General features: G+C 36.9%; 2 protein-coding genes and 1 non-coding gene across 3 annotated transcripts; 2 read left to right on the plus strand and 1 right to left on the minus strand.

The window, feature by feature from the left end:
* Positions 1 to 1510: 1510 nt before the first annotated feature.
* Positions 1511 to 1583, minus strand: TRNAV-UAC (transfer RNA valine (anticodon UAC)). Its single transcript has one exon. It is a non-coding gene; the product is annotated as a tRNA-Val (tRNA).
* A 17385-nt stretch (positions 1584 to 18968) lies between these two features.
* LOC111802091 (S-protein homolog 1-like) lies at positions 18969 to 19418 on the plus strand. Its single transcript, XM_087126982.1, has one exon. The coding sequence runs from the start codon at positions 18969 to 18971 to the stop codon at positions 19416 to 19418; it is 450 nt and encodes a 149-aa protein (XP_086983108.1).
* Positions 19419 to 21455: 2037 nt separating this feature from the next.
* On the plus strand, positions 21456 to 21905 carry LOC147791212 (S-protein homolog 6-like). The gene has a single exon (XM_087126983.1). The coding sequence runs from the start codon at positions 21456 to 21458 to the stop codon at positions 21903 to 21905; it is 450 nt and encodes a 149-aa protein (XP_086983109.1).
* The last annotated feature ends 296 nt before the right edge of the window (positions 21906 to 22201 follow it).

The raw sequence follows: 22201 nt of genomic DNA on the forward strand, positions 1-22201 counted from the left end.
GTTGGTTATGTTGCCTTTTCATATAACGAATGAAAAAAATTTTAAATGAGACCTTGAAGACATATGGACAAAAAAGTGCATTATTGGACCTTTAGCTAGGCTTAAAAGAAATTGACTAGGAGGACAATGTAATGAAGGAAACTGATTAAACTATTGATCTTGTTGACAGAAGAAAGCCGTCATTGAGGTTGAGGTAAGTATTTAAGTTCTCCAACATTAATGTCCACATGAATGTTGATTTCAATGCGCCTAAACCACAATCATACTAAATGGATTCTATTTTTCATGAAATTTTAGGAGAAGACTCAATATGATATGATAAGGTTATGTATGAAATTTGATAATAATTAGATTATGATAAAAGGCTAAACCAAGGGTAGGTGTAAAATGACTAAAATTCCCCTATAATTATATATAGCTGGCTTAGGAGCAAAGTGACCCCTAAATGACATTTAATTGAATGAGACTTATGTTACAAGGCCATTGAAATATGTTGAGGATTTAAACCAAGTTTTGCAGTGGTAAATAACCAAAATATCCCTATAAGAATTCTAAGATGTTTTCAAGATCTTAAATACTCAAAATACTACGAAAATTTATGAGACTCGTTTACAATATAAGGGTAAGTATGAAAGATTTTATGGAGATTATAACAACTTAGGGATATGAGCTAAGAGAAAAAGTATGTAACTACCCCTCAAGACACTTGATAAGGAATCAAGGTTTTTATGAGTACTAAGTGACAAGATACATATGAAAGATTTATGCATGTAGAAAAATATTTATGACTCATATGGATTAGGGTGTACTTGTTAAGAATTTTTCTTTAGTTGTATTTCAAGACTTAACAAAAAAACTCTTGAACGAGAACCCGAGATATTTTAAAGACCTCCCGATGAGTAGTGCAATATGGTCTTACGACAATGAATACGTCGTAGGAAACTATGAACACCTAGGTGTAGGTACTTCAACTATGTCACAAGGAACCCGTGAATCCTTGGACATAGGTATGTAAATTGTATCGCACCGAACACATGAAGCTTTGGATGCAAATATTAAGACTATGTCACGGGGAATGCATGAAGCCTCGTGCAGTTATATTAAATATAAGGAATAAATTAAGGTAACAAAAGTCAAGAGATAGGAATTCAAGAAAGTTCTCTTAAGGATAGGAGTTGAAGAAAGATAATGTTTCAAAGATTTTCTTTAAGTTTCAATGTGGTAGTTAAGAGTGACTGTGAGGTCTTTTAACTCATTAATGCCCACAACTTGTATAATTTAATGAACTAGATGTTCGAGAACGTTCTTAAACTAGTTTGTAATGCTCTAAATAAATTCTAAAGGGAGTAACATGTCATGCTCTAAATAAATTCTAAAGGGAGTAACATGTCAAACTCTTAAGCGAACTTAAAGTTCTTAGTGAGCGTTACACAAATTTCTCAGAGTATGAGTCTTGGATGAACAAAAATGTTTCCCATCCGAAAACTACACCATTGCAAGCAAAGAAGCATGTTGTTGCCCAGGATTGAACTGGAGACCTTTAGTGTGTAAGACTAACGTGATAACCACTACACCACAACAACAAGTTGTCCATGATCTCCATGATCCAAAAAATAGTTAATAATTATAAATTTTAATGTTTAAACAAAATATCCTTAGAACCTCGTAAGGTTTCATCAATATTCTTCAAAAAAAAAAAAATCTTGAAATATATCTTTTACTTTTCAAATAAATAAATAAAAATAAAAAATAAGTTTATTGTTAGTGAGATGAAACCGTCAATATCTTGTTTGAAAATACAATTCAACTTTTAAACGTTTAGTTAATACTCATAATTTTAAAAAGAAAAAAAATTCAAAAATACTCTTAAATCACTTTTCTCTTCAATTTTGTCTGGAACTCTCTCATTTATGAACATTTCCCAATATGAATATAATACAATTCAATTCAAATAGACAATTTATTTTCAATCTTATTCTTGAGTATTTTTAAAATGGTGTTAACAAATTCATTCATATACATAAGAATACTTTTGAACTTTTTTAAAAAGATAATCAAGGGCATCATATGGTGGTGACCCAATGTAACCTGTGGTCATGTCTTTTTTGAAGAGCCACCTTCGTCCTACCACAGTTTGACTAGTCTACTCCATTTCGAGTGAACAAAGATATCATAGGCTTTGCAGTGTACCCAAAATGGTTTAGCTTTGAGTTAGAAAGTCACCGTTGGAAAACAGAGAGATTTACGTGAAGATAGATATGGTCATTACAATGGTTTAGCTTTGAGTTAGAAGCCAAATATTAATCATTTATACAATTCTAGTAAATTGGCTAACAGAGAGATTTACGCGAACATAGATATGGTCATTACAATGGTTTAGCTTTGAGTTAGAAAGTCACCGTTGGAAAACAGAGAGATTTACGTGAAGATATATATGGTCATTACAATGGTTTAGCTTTGACTTAGAAGCTAAATATTAATCATTTATATAATTCTAGTAAATTATGTCAAACAAAAGAAAACACGAAAGATTTGAAAATAGAGATCCACTATAAATTTGGAATACATGTGAACAAAATTAAAAGGCTATAGAGTAAATACAAATAATAAAAAAAAAAAAGAAAGATTCCAGTATTAAAAAACTTAAACTAAATATAGAAAGAAAAGTAAATACAGACACAAAATAACTCTGTCAATTTTTTTATACAAAATCATAGAAAACAAGATTTTTAATAAAAGTAAATGGACCAATCTAAATTAGAGAGGTAATTTGATAGGGTTCAAACTTGAAACTGATGTCATGGGCTCAAATAGGTTGACTTGGATTTCAAGGGACAGAATCGAACATTCATTAAGGATATATTCGTGACAACAACTTAAGCTAACCAGGTAACTGACCTTACTATTGATATGGTTATATTTGATGTTGACACATGCTCGTGGTTCTACACATGTCATATATACTAATATGTGTGAATTATTTGTGAATCGATAGAAGTAAGATTTGTTCATGAAACGTGAAGGTGAGGTTACATCTAGAAGTACTATGGATATGAGAGGTTGATAAAAGAATATAGTTAGGTTATGGGTAGAAAGAGATGGAATTATGATAGATTGATAGAACGATAACGTCAGGGTACGTTCATGTAACGACATGACTGTGATAGGTATAAGAATGTTAAGGCTATGTTAAGTTAGGGAATGATATGACCACGAAGTGTTTACGATATGATATGTTTATGATACGACATGTGAATGATGGATGTATATATATTGTGATATGATATAAAGACAATATGTTATGGTAAGATATGTGATAAATTGACATGCTTATGATATGAATATTGTGATGCGATATGTTATGGCATGATACGTATATGATGAAAATTATTATGCCTGGAAGCATGAAATGTTATGATTATGATACACTTATGTAATTTGAATGATATGATATGATTAACATGCAAAACAACGAACTAGCATGAAATACGACCCCAGCATATGCATGAAAGATATGATAAGTGATATGAAAAATGATATGGGATGTACGGAACGCTAGTGGGGTTGTATTAAATGATAATGAAAATGAAAAAATGTTGGGACTTCATGCATTATTGTGTGTTCATGCATTGGGGGATACCCCTTACCTTCACAATAGTACGGACAAATACGTTACGAGGCAGGAATACGATCATTATGGTTATCATAATGTTGCGATGACTACGCAGGAAAACGATCATTATGTTTATCATAATGCTGCGACGGTCAGGCAGGGGTACGATCATTATGGTTAACCTAATGTTGTTGTGACGTTTACTAGTTCTAACGGGTGTCTGGCCTAAGGATCTCCCGGAGTATGCTCGCCTAACAAGGAAGGGTGCCCAGCGGTGTGCGAACTGACTGGTGAGTCCATACTCGCACGTATGGGCTATGTGTAGAGTATATGATACACATCAAAATTACCCGTTAGGACAGTACCGTAGGAAAATGGATTTAAATGATAGGTTCCGTCATTGCATTTGCATGTTCTTGCATTTCACCCCTAATAGTGGGGTCATTTACTGAGTATTTCTTAAAATACTCAAGCCACATGCTACCTTTATTTTAGATTAAGGCAAGACATTCCTGTACGGCTGACGACGGCATCGCAACTCGAAACTATGGCACATGCATAGAGTAGTCGTATTTATTTTCTTAGACTTAGACTAGGATATGATGTTTTTAATTTAAACATTCATTTATTTTATTTAGCCTTTTGTTGTGTTGTTTTTAAAGTTTTTTTCGAAACACATAAGTCCATGGCAGTGTTTTAAGTTGAAGGTTATGATTCATGAAAGTTTAAATGGTAGTATTTCCGCATTCAATATTTATGATATGTATACAGTCGCGACCTTAAATTAAATAAAAAATTTCGAGTCGTTATAAATGAACTGTCCCGAAGATCAAAAGGTGACTTGTGCATCGTTTATACTAAAAAATGATGCGGAGTTATAGTCGGGGGATAACCGGGGGATTCTAAGCCAAGATGGAAGTGTGATACAATAAACCTACTTTTAGCTTTTATGTTTAATATAGTTGATGTATTAAATATTAATGTGAACGGTTCAGATTAAGTTTTTTTTTTTTTTTTGTCTTTTTATATTTAATATATCTAATATATTAAATAAACACTTTAAATCAAATATATTTTTCTCTATTTGTATTTATTTAACATATTAAATATTTATTCCAACCCTTCAAATTAGATCTATTTTCTTAGATTAAATTTTAATTTGTATCCTTCAAATTTTTCTTTTAACTAAATTAAAGTCTTAATTAATCAATTTTGAATCGTTAACTATATATTTAGAGTTGCACTTTTATGGATGGTAGAACAAGTTGTGTCAATTGATATAATCATTACAAACAAGTCAATCATTCACAATTTTTCCGTAATTACAGCTGGGTCAAAAGTTCTTTATACCCCTTAATTATATCTTTCCCCTTAAGTATCACTTATTCTCTAATGAACCATTTGTTAATGATTCAATCATAAACTAAGTCCCTCTCGAGCCAGTAAGAGGGGTGGGCCTCATTGTTCAAATCTCAAAATCAACACTAAAGGAAACTACTCATCTACTTACATATATGAGAATGGGTGAAAGTCATCTCGTGAAATTATGTTCCCATCTCCCGTTTGGTCAAGTACTGAAAATTGCAGGCATAATGATTAGGTTACGAAAGTCATTCTCATCCATACAAATAAAAGGATAACCTTCATAGACAAGAGTTCATAACTCACTAAGAATTAAAATCAAGTCGCATATGATCATCTGTGAAATATTAATCTTCTCAATTAATGAATTTATAAATACAGATTAAATATTTCGTGATTCAGTTTTATATAAACTAATTGTATTAGTGACGCCTTTAAAGAATGGGCTAGGATGTGTGTTAATGCAACACGGTAAAGTTGTTGCATACGCGTCCCGTCAACTAAATGAATACGAAGATAATTACCCTAACCACGACCTGGAGTTGGCTGCTGTAGTGTTCACGCTGAAATTTGGTGACACTAACTGTATGGAGAGAAAATTCAAAGTTTAACCGACCACAAGATTTTAAATATTTCTTCACCCAGAAAGAGTCAAATATGAGACAGAGAAGATGGTTAGAATTGGTGAAGGACTACGATGTAGATATCCAGTACCACCCTAGAAAAGCAAATGTGGTCGCAGACGCTTTGAGTAGAAATGCGGCCCACTCTTCGGCCCTCATTACGAGGGAAGTAAGGGTACAAAGAAAATTCATGGGAGCCAACATAGTTGTAGCGACCGAGAAAATCATGGCACAACTGGCTCGACTTACAGTGCAACCTATACTTAGGCAAAGAATGGTTACCTCCCAACGAGAGGATCCAAACCTAAAGAAAGTCTTAAGCCAGCTAGCTGAGAGTCTAGTAAATGGATTCTCGAAGACCACAGATGAAGGGCTATTGTATCAGGGATGCCTATATGTCTTGACAATAGAGGAGCTTAGGAAAGAAATACTAACGAAGCTCACAACTCGCCATTTGCCATGCACCTAGGAGGTACTAAGATGTACCAAGATTTAAAACAACACTTCTGGTGGAAGAGCATGAAGAGGGACGTGACCGAGTTTGTGAGCAAGTGTTTAGTTTTTCAACAAGTGAAAGATCCTCAATAAAATGCGGCGGGGTTGTTGCAGCCCCTAAGCATATTAGAGTGGAAGTGGGAAAACATAGCAATGGACTTCATAGTAGGATTACCCAAAACGCTTAAAGGCTATACAATGATCGGGTAGTTGTCGATAGGTTGACCAAGTCGGCACACTTCCTACCTGGGAAAGCTACATATACAGTTGACAATTGGGCATAGCTGTATGTGAAAGAAATAGTAAGACTACATGGAGTCCAAGTATCTATAGTGTCAGATCGGGACCCACGCTTTACGTCAGCGTTCTAGCTCGGACTTCAAAAAGCGCTGGGTACCCGCCTTGACTTTAGTACCGCCTTTCAGCCCCAAATAGATGGACAAATGGAGTGTTTAAACCAAATTCTAGAGGACATGCTACGCGCTTGTGTACTAGATTTTAAGGGAAGTTGGGATTCCAAACTCCACCTGATGGAATTCTCGTATAACAACAGTTTCCAAGCAACTATTGGAATGGCACCGTTTGAGGCCCTGTACGGGAAACGGTGTAGGTCCCCACTATGTTCGGACGAAGTAGGAGAGAGAGAATTAGTAGGACCCGAGCTTGTTCGATTCACCAATGAGGCTGTCCAGAAAATTCAAGTGAGGATGCGTACCGCTCAAAGTAGACAGAAAAGTTATGCCGATGTAAGGCGTAAAAGCCTGGAGTTTGAGATAGGGGACCCAGTATTCCTCAAGGTGGCAACTATGAAAGGTGTGTTAAGATTCGGACATAAGGGCAAGTTAAGTCCTAAATTCATTGGACCATTCGAGATCCAAGAGCGAGTTGGTCCAGTAGTGTATAAGTTAGCCCTACCTCCAGCCCTCTCAGGAGTACATGATGTATTTCACGTGTCGATGCTGAGGAAGTACATTACGGACCCTATCCACATAATAGACTACGAACCACTCCAACTCAATGAAGATCTAAGCTACGAGGAAAAACGAGTAAGAATCTTAGCTAGAGAAGTAAAAACCTTACGCAACAGGAGCATTGTGTTCGTTAAGGTACTGTGGCGGAATCACCACAGTAAGGAAGCCACGTGGGAGTGTGAGGACTAAATAAGAGAAAAATACCCCGAGTTGGTACAAGAGTTTGAGACTTTCGAGGACGAAATTTCTTTTTAGGGGTAGATAATGTAACGACCCAGGATAGAAAAAAAACAAAAAAAAAAAAAACTCAGTCGCTAGAAAACTCGCAAGTTTTCTGGTGACCGCCGAGTTTCCCAGACCCCACGCGAAACGACGGCCACACCACGCCCAGTCTTCAGCCCACGTTTCCCAGCACCTATCAGAATACCTTCAAAGGGAGAAAAGAAATAAAATACGAGAGAGAGAGATTTCGGATAAACGTCGGCGAGTATCCAGTTTCTCTGACGAACCCTCAAACCACCCTCAAACCGACACCAAACGACCTGTTACCACCACGAGAAGGATCCCTAATGAAAGCACAATAACTCAAGGTGCGTTTTGTGCTTTTTCGTAAGCGCCGTCGTCGATAACCGAGGTCAAAAGGTTGGGTTTTCCTAATCGTTCTTTGATCTGTGGTTTTAGGAAATTTTAGGCCGCAAAACTCCCAGAAAAGAAAGAAGGATGACAAATAAAGAGGAAAAGGAAGAAAGAGGACCGAAATCGGCAACAGAAACACCACGGAAAGGAGAGAGAAAACTCGCCAGAAAATTGGCCAAAGTCGGGTAAGGAAGACGAGATCCATAGATCCGAGTCAACCCGAACCCAAGACTCGAGAGAGCCAGCCCATTCTTTCCCTCGACCTCTACCTTCAGCCCAGCCCAACTACAGCGGCCCATACCTCAAACCAGCCCAGTAGCTACGGTTTAGTTGAACCAACCCGAGACCAGACCCACGGTCCAATCGAGCCGGCCTACAACCCAAACACTTGCAACCCAGCCCAGTAAGCCGAGGCCCAACGATTAGTCTTGGCCCAGTAGGCTTTTGCAGCCCACGACCTGGACCACTACTTGAACCGTGCTGCGACCCGCGCTACGATGCAACGCTACCGTACGACGTAGCTCGCTCTGTTGCTGCCAAGTGTCACATAGCGGCGCAGGCGGTCCCTCGCCTCGGCTCGGTGCAACGGCTTGGGCTCCTCCAGTGACGCTCCGGTGGCTCCCAACGGCTGTTCAGCTCGGCTCACCTATTTTCAGCTCGATTTCCACTGTTTCGACATTCCCGAATCTGTTTTTGGGTTCGATTAAGGTATCTGAGGCCGTTTTAGCGCCATATTTCACATTTATTGAATTATAGGTAAATTAATTGTGAAATACTAACGGAAAGTGGTGAACGGTGTGATAGGAAACAAACCCCGGCAACGTAGGAAGCAGCTCTCACGGAACGGGAGCTTACATTTAGCTATTTAGGGAGTACTTCGGCCAAGGCCAACCAAGTAAGTGGCCTTACTATAGGATAGGCTAAAAATTGTATGAGTTATGATGATGTATGAGTTATGATGATGTATGAGTTATGATGATGTGTGGGTTACGATACTTGATGATGTGTGCAGTACATACATATTTTGATGAATGACGAACTTGATATGTTTGATGCACTTTGTGGCAATATGATGAGTATGATGATTGCATGATGTTTACCTTAATATGATGATGTTTTCCATATTGAGCATGCTATATGATGATGCGTGTCATATTGCATCATGTCGTTAGATCGACATAGGACACAACCTTAAGAGCGTGAAAATGATATTAATATAAATATCCACGAGTATGTGTTACCTAGAGTAACAAAGGATGAGACTAGAGGGTTGTATCAGAAGAGACATTATGATGGATTTAGAGGGACCTCATGCATATTGTATGTAAATAAGCATAGGGCTACTTCCCCTAGAGATGATGAGTGCGGACGTGCACCATATGATGAGCGCGAATGCGCACAGGTGCAAACGCACACAGATGAGAATGTTCATGAGGCGCATGACACTATGCGGTTCCACTGACCTCCAGACGTCGCTACATATTAGCTTGACCAGAGGGTCCAGGGGGTGTGCTAGCGCCCTTGGGATTCACACTCGAACGTGTGAGTCGTGTGTTGGGAAGTACTACACATCCAATTCGTCCGAGACTGGACGCCACCCCTAAGAGGATTAGAGATAGGTCCCTAAATCATGATTGCATGTGTTTGCATTTGTGTGGCCCCTATAGTGGGGCCACTTACTGAGTATTCTTTGAAATACTTAGGCCGTGTGCCACATCATTTTTCAGGTAAAGGGCAAGGCGCACTTGTACGGAGGACGGCGGCATCGCGAGCAGAGACTATGGCACGTGCATAGGGTAGACTCATATTTAAATTCTTAGTTTTGAGTTATAATAGGTTGTTTTGCATTGCATTGTTTTAAATTATTTTGTATTTGTTTTTATTATCTCTAAATTTTAGTATTTTGTATTTAAACAGGTAAGACCATGGCTGTGTTTTCCAGAGAAGGAGTTGTTTTAAACGTTTTTAAAAGTTTACATTATAAATGATGTTCATGTAAGAGTTATATTTCCGCATTATAGATGAGCATGAGACGTTAGTGGCGACTCTAAATATGTGGAAATTTAGGGTTGTTACATGAACAAGGGGCCCCACCCTCTCATTGGCCTAAGAGGGATTCGGTTTGGTGGTTGGACCACAAACCAATTGTTCATCAGAGAATCAGTGGGACTTAAGGAACAAGAAGTAACTTTAGGGGTAAAAACGGTAAATTGACCCAGCTCTAGTTACGAACAACCTGTGAAGGATCGACTTACTAATCATGGTTATATCAAATGGACAGAAATATATCTATAGTGAGGGGAGTGCAACTACTAGTCTATAGTGGAGTGTCCTCGTAGTTAACGAATGTTGGTTAAAAGGTTAATGAGTTTAGCTAGTTGATCTCGGATCGTTGGAGCCCATGAACTCAAACAGTACCAAAGAACTGGAGTTTGATCCGGGTGCTCAAAATCCTACCCGACCTATTCACTAACCAACGATACGCGACCCGTGACTGTATATGCGCACGTAGAAAACTTCTTTGGTGCTAGAAAAGCACGTGAGAGCGTGTATAGACTTTCTTTTTGTCCTTTAATCCTACTCGAGAAGGCACACGACAAATCTGTAAGTAACAACATGAAAACCTACAAAGCAGTACTTTTACAATTCGCTTGCTTATGAATGCATGCTAGTAAAATTAATCCTAGGTAGCTATTCTTGATTAACAACGACCTAGCAAACTTACTAAGAATGAAAACAGACTTGCTAGTTGTTGAAATTTCTTGTCTTACCCAGTATACTGTCTTGATATACTTTAGTACTGGTGTAAGTAATCATGCTATGACAGCGGATGAGATGTTTATTTATCAGCAATCTGGCTGCTGGATGGATGTTATCGTCCCATTGAGCATGTGTGACTCCTGGTGAATTATTGTGTGATCTCTCCCTTTAAGGAATAAGCAACAGAATCGAGTTAAGTCTAGGGTAAGCACGGAGATTGGTGGGTCGAGACTTAGGATTGAACACCTTTAAAGGTCTGAGACCAATGGAATCTCGAAGGGCGATCAGAGGGTGAGACAATATTATAACAAAATAGTGTGCGCACATAAGTAATTTACAGCACGACAAAATTTAAAACACAAAATAAGAAACGAACTCAAAGCATTTTAAAACAAAAGAGTTGAGGACGACGGGTGAGTTTATTCTATGGCACCTGCCCAAGAGTCCACTCCCGACTTCGACCAGCTCCTTACCTGAAAAAAATGGAGAATAAGGAATGAGTACAAAGACTTAGTATGTAGCCTGCTTGTAGGCTCTCAATCCATTCGTTGATATGCTAGGATACCACACTCTTTCTTGTTTTGTTCTTGTTTCTTATTGTAAGTACTTAGGCCCACTTGTTCTTGACTTGGGGTTCTTATCGTGATTTATTCTAAGGACATTGGTCCTTGGATTCTAAAACCTTGGTCATCCTTTAAGGGCCTTAGTACCATGTTCTTGGTTCTTGGTTCTTGTACTTAGAACTAGGGTCTTGATCCATGTTCTAGACCTAGATCTTTCTCTTGTTCTTGGTACTTTCTAGGTATTTATTCTGTTATTGATTTATTCTCCAAGACACTCCCCCTAGGATTTACGGCACTAGCCATACACCTGGCAATCCTATGTCCAAGGCTTGTTACTCAGTGGTAGATCGACTACACTGCATTGTGGACACATCGTGTTTTAGGACATTAATCACGATGCAAGGTAGTAGTTACCCTGCACGTAAGATCCGTCCTATGAGAGGCCGTTGATCATGTGAGTAACTTGTTTAGGTGCCATGTACCGAGGGGTAGCACCCCCTCACCATAGGTTACTTCATGGCCTGTGGGACGGGTTCACCAGTTAATACTCCCATGGATGCAAGCAGACCAACACTCACCATGTTCTTCCCCACCGTGTACCATTGCGAAGGCTAAGATTTTCAGCCCAGGCCTTTGTATCAAGAGTGTGGAAACTCGGGACAAAAGTAAACAATTGGTTCCCTGCTAGGTTAAGGATGTGATGAGAGACTACAAGTAGATTGCTTGATCGTGACGAGAGGGTACTCTAGAGTTTAGAAGTAATAGAGGGATTATGGACCTAGGGAATCATGTATCTCATTCCCGCTTCCCTCGTTAGATGAATTTGGCATAGATTAATACACATTTTGATTTCCCTCTTATTTTATAAACATTGACTGGCAAAATTTTTCCTATGATGGTGTTAATATAACACATGCGGAAGAAATTTGGATCTTAGGCACTCTAAGTACATCAATTATAGTAAATTAGCTGGCATGTTCAAAAGCATAAAAACTCAATGAGTTTGAATACTAACCTTCTGTCGCTCAAATTTCCTTCTTTTTTTTTTTCATGAACCGGTTTCGAACCACCACTAGTGTCTTCTCCACTATCCTCCGGCCTTAGAACGAGATTGTGGAATCCGGTGAGTGACTAAACTTGGGAGGGATTTAGTAAATATGAAGAGAGTGTTTGTGAGAGGTTTTCCTCACGGTTTTTCCCAAAGTAAGACATTCCATGTACCATGATCACTCAATTTATAGAGTCATGTTTGCATGTTCATGCAAGTTTGAGTTAACCAAATTTTGACACTCAAATTCCACTCAAATATGTGGGGTTTATTTCGCAAGCATGCAAGTTTGGTTAAACCAAATTTTGACACCTCAAAATACCACTAACATGATTTTCCATTAAATGAAGTCAACATTTTTACTTTCTTCATTTTAATTCAACAATTAATTTCAAATTAAAGTAATATTAAATGATTAATTAAACTATTTAATTAATATTTAATATTAATTCAAATGTCAATCCCAATCAACACATATTTGAATAAAATATTTAAATCTTATTTAAATATCTCAAATTCTCTCTTTTTGTTTAATTTGTAAATAAAACAAAAATGCAGTTAAATATATCGTATATATGTAGCGCATATTCCCTAATTCGAATTCGAACACTTCGAACTCACTTGTCACACTATTCTATGGTTTAGTCCGATATGAGCTAGCAGAGGGACCTAATGGACCTATAGATCATGGGCTACAACGATCCAAGATTAACCAGTTAAACTTCTTAACCTTGTTAACCAACATTCGTTAACTACTAGGACACTCCATTATAGCCTAGTAGTTGCACTCCCCTCACTATAGATATATTTCTGTCCATTTGATATAACCATGATTGGTAAGTCGATCCTTCACAGGTTGTTCGTTACTAGAGCTGGGTCAATTTACCGTTTTACCCTTGAAGTTACTTCTTGTTCCTTATGTCTCACTGATCCTCTAATGAACAATTGGTTTGTGGTCCAACCAGTGAACCGAATCACTCTCAGGCCAATGAGAGGGTGGGGGCCCTTTGTTCAACAACTGGAGTCAGTACTTAAAGGAACTACCTCTCTTCTATCCCTAAAAGTGGGTAGGAGTGAATTCCTTCTTACACCCTATGTCCCCAGCTATTCGCCCAGTCTTACCCCTGAAATGGGAGGCAATAAGCATTTGTAAATGGTATCAGAGCCTTCTATTCATGAGGGAAGAGGAGTTACTCGATCTTTAAGAGCGATATCACAGAAACCAGGAGGAAGATATGAAAATTCAGAAGAATTTGGAGTATGTGATAGCTGAGCGAATAACCCTTGTGTTCCAGGTGGTAAGACGCGGGAAGCGCAGTAAGTCCGTTGGCAAGCTTGGGTGCTTAGTCATATGAAAAATTCTGAAGAAAATCTTATCTACAACCTGACAACTTTACCAGAGACAAAACAAAGATTGACAACTTGTCAGCCAAACAGTAAAGGCTCACATGCCAATTACTAATGTCGGTAAATTATTAGTCTTTTAAATTATTAGTTTACTTTATGTCTTATAGGAAAACAGATCTTGCAGGGGTCCTGTCCTCTTAGATTCGATCTTATCTCTTAGTTGACGTTTTTCAAATTTACGATCAAACTCGAAGTCTATAAAGGGACTTCATCAATGTAAAGAGGGCATCGATCGGCCGATAGCTCTCTCTTGAATATCAATTGAACAATTCAGAGAAAAATTATCCTACTCTTTTCTTATCTATCTTATGAACGAATTTCTTAGAAAGCTCAGAAAATCAAGCCATCTCAAATGCTCTACCGATGAAGAAGAAAGTTCAAATGAACATCGAAGGGGAGAAAATCTCACAATCTCAAATACTATCAATCAAGAATACCAGATTCCTAGAATCGAAGATCAACTCAAAAATTGGACTATTCCAAAGGTAGATCCTAAAACTATCTACTAAATTTCAACCTTCAATTTTACTCAAAGATCATGCATCAAATTCTCAGAGAGGAACATCCCAATTATAGCAATAGGGAATCTCTGAATCTTTTTTCAAGATCTCTTATACTCCAACATCGTGAAGAGTTCAACTATCTCCATGTCGGTCTTGTCCAAGTCGCGGTAAAACCATTGTTCAGACTTGGATTAGATATCCCAGTCCTTATCTCCTTACGAGATAAGAGACATGAAGATTTCTCAAATTCTTTATTGGGAATGGTTCAATCCAATTTAGAGAATGGACCAGTCTATTTCAATTGTTATCCAAACTTTACTCTGTCTCTCCAGGACCCACACATATTATCAGCTCTCATGCTAGATTTACAGTCAAAAAATTTAAACATCAAGGCTGAAACCCATTCTTCAGTCGTTATATTCAGGGTTTATTATAAGCTCATGAATACAAACATTTCTCCAAGAGCATTAAGATCCTCACCAAAAGGATGGACTATGCTCATAGAAGCAAATATTGGAAAATCATCAGTGACTGTCCCAAAAACACTCTCTTGGGATCAAATAACCAGAAGCACTCTCTGGAAAATAGAAGATGCAAATCTTCCAAAGTGGAAAGAATCTCAAAACCCAGTCCAAATTATCGAACATGACGATGGAAGCGTTGAAATAAAATTCAGCGAAGAACCTTCGTCAGAGTCAAAAGTAAAAAAATTCCTGAGTTCTAGACCAAGTACTTCAGGAATATCAAGATCAATGTATGACCCCTTAAAGGTAAAAGAGGTCAGTTATGATCAAAAAAGGGCGTCAATCCACTATGAAGATGGCTCAAGGTCTCCAACCCATACGGATATGGATACTCAATCCGTCTACGAAAGCCAGCTAAATGTCATTACAGCTGATTTCCAGATAGACAAAGAATTTTTGAAAGCAGATTTTATGTCAACTACCAACTCTTCAAAAAGAAATGCCTTCTTCCAAACCTACAAAGAGGCTGAGCGAAATGAATTAAGAGCTCAGTGGTATTCTCATATGGAAGCCATCAAAGAAAATATACCATTCTTCGAATGGTTTGAAGAAAATATTCTGCAGGTATGCACCTTGACCCAGAGGAGTTGGAAGACTACCAAAAGAGGCGAGGTATATTCGAAACATCCTCCGTTAGAAGAAGTCGAATTCGACAACTACTACGGAGAAAAGGTCAAAGCTAGCCCTTTCAAACATATTCCGGAAGGACTAGAAAAGGGTAATCCGACCCTAAAGGATATCAAGAATATCCAGCATCAAAACAGTTATTCAAATAAGATTTTATCCACGATCACTACTCAACTTGAAAGTATCGAGGGAAAAATCTCAAAGAAATCAGGTACTCAGCAAGAACAGGCAAGCAGCTCTGTACCAAAGGTTGATGAGTCAATACCAATACTCAGACCGGCAAATCTCGAAATATTTACAAAAAGGATTTCAAAAGAAGAGGCTGCAATGGCCAAGATAGAGGAAAAGTTAGACAGGATATTAAATCCCGCCATGACGCCTCAAGATTCATCTGTCAATGTCGTTAACAATGACGACGAGAACCAAGAATTCGAAGACGAGATTGCAAACGAGAGAGAAGAACCTTTCTACAATCGAATTGAAAGGATCTCTAGAAGAAGTCAAAATAATGCCAGTAATCAGAAAAACTGGTATCCTCAACCGTCTTTTCCGGATATCCAGTTCGAAGAAAAGACACTACAAACTCAAGCTCATTACGATGGTTTAGCAATCTATGAATGGAATATCGATTGATTGTCTGACTATCTGATAATGAATGTTGTAAATGAAATGATGATGGCCGCAGGCACGTATAAATTACAAGGCCATAAATCCGACCATCAGATAGCTCAAGTTTTGGTAACCGGATTTACCGGGCAACTCAAGGATTGGTGGGACAAATATCTCGACGAAACAACCCGCCAACAGATATTAAACCACTATGTCATTAGATCAACTACTCAAATTATCAAAGAAGAAGGTCCATCAACTAGGACCGAGGTACAACATGAAAGGGTAGAGGATGCTGTCAACACCCTCATATATACCCTCATAGAATTCTTCGTCGGCGACCCTCTAAAATACCAGGAGAGATCCGCTGAGATACTCATGAATCTGAAATGTCCTACCTTAGGTGATTTCAGGTTTTACAAAGACATGTACTTCAGCAAAGTTCTTATTAGAACAGATAGTTCGTTGGAATTCTGGAAAGAGAATTTCGTCAATGGACTACCAAAACACTTCTCAAGGAGGATCAAAGATGGTCTTAAGACAAAGTACAATGGAACAATTCCATGGCAAACTTTGTCATACGGATCCATAACATCCTTCATCATAGAAGAAGGACTCAGACTTTGTAATGAGTCAAAGATTCAAAACAAGCTCAATTCTTCGATATCAAACAGAAAAGAGCTTGGTAGATTTTGCGATCAATATGGATGCAAGGGAATAGAAGCTCCCTCAACCTCCAGACGGAAGAAGGTTAAGACGCATCCAAAACCTTATCATTCATACAGGCCTAGAGAAACATATCGGAGTAAACCCGTGCAGTCTCAGAAGCCAACATACTCAAGAAGGAAGTATATTCCTACAAAAACCCATAGAGGAAAGAAAAAGCAAACTTGCTTCAAATGTCATGAAGAAGGACACTATGCTAACAAGTGTCCAATCAAAGGAAAGATCAATGAGTTGGATATAGATCAAGAGCTGAAAAATCAGCTATTACGACTGACCCTAACTGACTCAGAGCAATCAAGCGAGGGAGAAATCCTCGAACTCCAAGAAGAATCTGATTCATATTCTAGCACAGAATACGAATCAGAACAAGAAGGAAAAAGGACGTGCAAAGGATGCATAAATGTCCTTACCAAGGATCAAGAAATTCTACTCGAAGTAGTAGAAAAAGTTCAAGACCCAGAAATTCAACAGAAGATTGCTCAACGACTTAGGGATACCAAGACAATCTCTAGGCCAACTGAAAGGGAAGAAAGAAATCCCTACAGACTCCAATCTGTTCTCCAAAGATTTGAAAAACCAAGGGAACTCACTACTCAAGATTTACAAAGAGAGATTAATAATCTCAAACAAGAGGTACAGGCGCTAAGATCTGAAACCAGGTCAGAATCTTATACGCTTCGTCAAGAAATTCTCAATCTTCAGGAAAGGCTGCCAGCACAAAAGGAAATGGCGCAACCGAACCTGGATGAAGAAGATTTTCAAAGTTCCTTCGTTGGAGCCATCACCACTTCTCAATTTCAAAAATGGTACGCTCTTGTTACCTTAAAAATTTATGATTTCAAAATCACACTAAAGGCTCTCATAGATACTGGAGCCGATCAAAATTGCATTCAAGAAGGCTTAATACCTACAAAGTATTTTGAAAAAACTACTGAGGGCCTTAGAGGTGCTAACAACAACAAACTCAAAATTAATTACAAACTATCAAAAGTTCATGTTTGCAATGATGGAATTTGCTTCGTAAATTCCTTCCTTCTAGTAAAAGAACTAATCCTAGGTACTCATTTCATTACTCAATTATATCCTTTTAGAATAACTGAAAAAGGGTTAGAATCAAAAGCCTTAGGAAAGAAGATAAAATTTAACTTTCTTTCCCCCATAAGGAATAGCGAAATAAATAACCTTCAAAAGAATACAATTATTCAATCAATAAATGTATTAAATTATAAAGAAAAACAAATTTCTTTTTTGAAATAAGAAATTTGATTCAAAAGAATAGAAGAACAAATTCAAAACAAAACTGTCCAGTTTAAAATCAAAACTTTACAAACTCAATTAGAAAAAGAAGTTTGTTCAAATATCCCAAATGCCTTTTGGAATAGGAAACAACATATTGTTGATCTTCCTTATATCAAAGCTTTCGAGGAGAAAAATATTCCTACAAAAGCCCGACCTATTCAAATGAATAAAGAATTACTAACGTTCTGCAAAGCAGAAATTAATGATCTTTTGTTTTGAAATCTTCATGTCTCTTATCTCGTAAGGAGATAAGGACTGGGATATCTAATCCAAGTCGGAACAATGGTTTTACCGCGACTTGGACAAGACCGACATGGAGATAGTTAAACTCTTCACGATGTTGGAGTATAAGAGATCTTGACGGGGAAGTATCCCGATACACATGACATACATACATGCACGAGGTCCCATGATTTTTATTCACTACATATAGTTCAAGTAATCATACTATAGCCAGAGTGTTCTTAGTTTATTGGATTTAGATTAGTGATCGTAAAGTTCACTTTATTCAATAACAATCTTTACTTGATAAACAACAATAATAACTTTATTGAAAATAGAATATGATTTTGTTTACAAACTATATGTTTTAGGGCATAAAACCCAACATCCTAGAGATTCAGGGTGTGACATGATGAAATCAAAACCCCATAACGGTTCTCCCAACAGGCATTGAGTAATTCTTGCGAAAGAAGTCTTGCGCAATTCCTGTTTGAAACTATAGTTCTAGAATTTTTTTAACTTATCTGTTCTACCTCACCCTAAAATTTCTATGGTCCTCGTAAAAAGTTTGAAAGTTCAACTTAAAAAAATAAATCGGGAATTTAATGCCTTGTTGGACTTGGGTGCTATACCATATGTAATCTATGAATTGCTTTCCCTATTTTATATTTTCTACCGGGAAGTATTCATATTTTGTTGTCCATTTTATGAGAGTGTTTTAAAAATCAATGAAATATTTATTATTCTTGGGCTAATAACTATTATCTATTCAAGGAATTTTGTTATTGAAAATCTAATAAATCTCTCAAATTATCCCAAAATTAACCTTAAATTGTGTTGCATAACGGAAATTAGTTAAATGATTGAGTTTTTTGCAACCATAGCATGCATTTACATAGTTTCTTGCATGTACTATAAGTACATATATTTATTCACATGTCCAACACAAATTGGTAGTTAAGCTAAAGGTTGATTAGGAAATGATAAAGAATATTGTCGTTTTCTTTCTTTTCACGGTGGCTTTAGTTGGGGCTCAGGTTCCAAGGGTCGCGTTACCACCACCAGGACCTTCTAGATATTACATTCATGTGGTTAACGGGCTAAGCAAACTTGGGTTGCTTGTGCATTGTCAGTCTAAAGACGATGACTTGGGGTATCATCGTTTGCTTAATCATGGAGATGATTACCAGTGGAACTTCAAGGTTAGCTTTTGGGGATCAACCCTCTATTGGTGCAAATTGGAGACGCCACAAGCATATGTCTCATTTGAAAGCTTTTGGCCTGAAACGCAGCACTTATGGCTCCGTGATAGGTGCAAACGTGGAACTGTAGGAACTTGTCTTTGGACGGCTAAAGATGATGGAATTTACTTGAGAAACTTTCTTGCTAATGTTGATGAATTGATTCACAAGTGGAACTATAAAAGTTAGAGAAGCTTTATTATCTCCTTTTGGTGGAATTATCCTTCCGGAACCAATGAAAAATAATGGAATAACACAAAACTGTTGTTTTTTTTTTTTTTTTTGTATGAAATTTATTAAGTAACGAAGTGTATTGTTGTTCTCCAAAATTTTAAATTATGAAGAAAAACAAAATAAATTTGTATATGAATACAAGCTTTCAAAATTGTAATATAGTTTTTATATTAAAACTAAAAAAAAGGATGACTTTTACGGACCAATCTGAGAGAGAGTTTAGAACAATAAAATCTAAAATAGGTATTAAAAGCTCATGTTTCTGCCATCTTCACATCCATCTTAGAATAGGATGGTAGGCAGAATCCTTGAATTTCCATATATCTTATTAAAAGTTTCACATATTACATTATAGTTCCACAATCTTTCTTGATGTCCGATTTTCAAGAATTTGGATCTCGGACCAAAACTAAAAATATGAAAAAGCAAACAAAAAAAATGAAAAGTAACATAAAATAAAACATGAAAATTCGATAAAATATAAATTTAAAGGAAGATAAACAACACCAAAATTAAATACAAAATAATATTTAATTACAAGAGGGTCCTCTTAAATTTCTTTATAAATGCGAAAATGGTGTTGGGATATACGAACACAACTAGTGAGGCAAACACCTTATATCGTGTAAAGTTATATTATTCGGTTAGTAATGCAATCACACACAATATATGACTGTGGCCTATCGTTTAAATCCTAGCATGACCTTAGGCTTTTTTCAATTCTTGGCAGAGTTGGATGCATGGTACTTTTCTACACACGGCCCACGAACGCATACATGGACCCTTCAGACGGATTGGTATACGTGCCCCTTAGGCCAGACTCTGTCGGGCACAACACAATACACGTGACTGGACCCTCATAAAAGAAAAGGTCTTCATGATAACATGTCGAACATATATATCGAAGGTATGCATCCGTACTAACTTAACATAACGGGGAAGTATCCCGATACACATGACATACATACATGCACGAGGTCCCATGAATTTTATTCACTACATATAGTTCAAGTAATCATACTATAGCCAGAGTGTTCTTAGTTTATTGGATTTAGATTAGTGGTCGTAAAGTTCACTTTATTCAATAACAATCTTCACTTGATAAACAACAATAATAACTTTATTGAAAATAGAATATGTTTTTGTTTACAAACTATACGTTTTAGGGCATAAAACCCAACATCCTAGAGATTCAGGGTGTGACATGATGAAATCAAAACCCCATAACGGTTCTCCCAACAGGCAACGAAATCTTTTATAATTTGATTTCGAGTTACCAACTTCTCTTTTTTTCTTCATTTTGGATCGGAAAATAGAAGAGTTGCGTGAATCAAAAATACAAGGGAGGTTCATGGCCAAGGGTAAAGATGCCCGAGTAACAGTTATTTTGGAATGTACTCGTTGTGTTCGAAACGGTGTTAATAAGGAATCCGTGGGGATTTCCAGATATATTACTCAAAAGAGAGTAATTCTTGCGAAAGAAGTCTTGCGCAATTCCTGTTTGAAACTATAGTTCTAGAATTTTTTGAACTTATCTGTTCTACCTCACCCTAAAATTTCTAAGGTCCTCGTAAAAAGTTTGAAAGTTCAACTTAAAGAAATAAATCGGGAATTTAATACCTTGTTGGACTTGGGTGCTATACCATATGTAATCTATGAATTGCTTTCTCTATTTTATATTTTCTACCGGGAAGTATTCATATTTTGTTGTCCATTTTATGAGAGTGTTTTAAAAATCAATGAAATATTTATTATTCTTGGGCTAATAACTATTATCTATTCAAGGAATTTTGTTATTGAAAATCTAATAAATCTCTCAAATTATCCCAAAATTAACCTTAAATTGTGTTGCATAATGGAAATTAGTTAAATGATTGAGTTTTTTTGCAACCATAGCATGCATTTACATAGTTTCTTGCATGTACTATAAGTACGTATATTTATTCACATGTCCAACACAAATTGGTAGTTAAGCTAAAGGTTGATTAGGAAATGATAAAGAATATTGTCGTTTTCTTTCTTTTCACGGTGGCTTTAGTTGGGGCTCAGGTTCCAAGGGTCGCGTTACCACCACCAGGACCTTCTAGATATTACATTCATGTGGTTAACGGGCTAAGCAAACTTGGGTTGCTTGTGCATTGTCAGTCTAAAGACGATGACTTGGGGTATCATCGTTTGCTTAATCATGGAGATGATTACCAGTGGAACTTCAAGGTTAGCTTTTGGGGATCAACCCTCTATTGCGGCAAATTGGAGACGCCACAAGCATATGTCTCTTTTGAAAGCTTTTGGCCTGAAACACAGCACTTATGGCTCCGTGATAGGTGCAAACGTGGAACTGTAGGAACTTGTCTTTGGACGGCTAAAGATGATGGAATTTACTTGAGAAACTTTCTTGCTAATGTTGATGAATTGATTCACAAGTGGAACTATAAAAGTTAGAGAAGCTTTATTATCTCCTTTTGGTGAAATTATCCTTCCGGAACCAATGAAAAATAATGGAATAACACAAAAATGTTGTTGTTTTTTTTTTTTTTTTTGTATGAAATTTATTTCGTAACGAAGTGTATTGTTGTTCTCCAAAATTTTAAATTACGAAGAAAAACAAAATAAATTTGTATATGAATACAAGTTTTCAAAATTGTAATATAGTTTTTATATTAAAACTAAAAAAAATGATGATTTTTATGGACCAATCTGAGAGAGAGTTTAGAACAATAAAATCTAAACAACGTGAA

Source organism: Cucurbita pepo, chromosome 9 (genome assembly GCF_057944985.1).
Source record: "Cucurbita pepo subsp. pepo isolate OVF chromosome 9, ASM5794498v1, whole genome shotgun sequence".
NCBI lineage: Eukaryota > Viridiplantae > Streptophyta > Magnoliopsida > Cucurbitales > Cucurbitaceae > Cucurbita > Cucurbita pepo.

Excerpts from the sequence above, each read along its gene's own strand:
- LOC147791212 (XM_087126983.1), top strand. The coding sequence starts at position 21,456 with ATGATAAAGAATATTGTCGTTTTCTTTCTTTTCACGGTGGCTTTAGTT.
- LOC111802091 (XM_087126982.1), top strand. The coding sequence starts at position 18,969 with ATGATAAAGAATATTGTCGTTTTCTTTCTTTTCACGGTGGCTTTAGTT.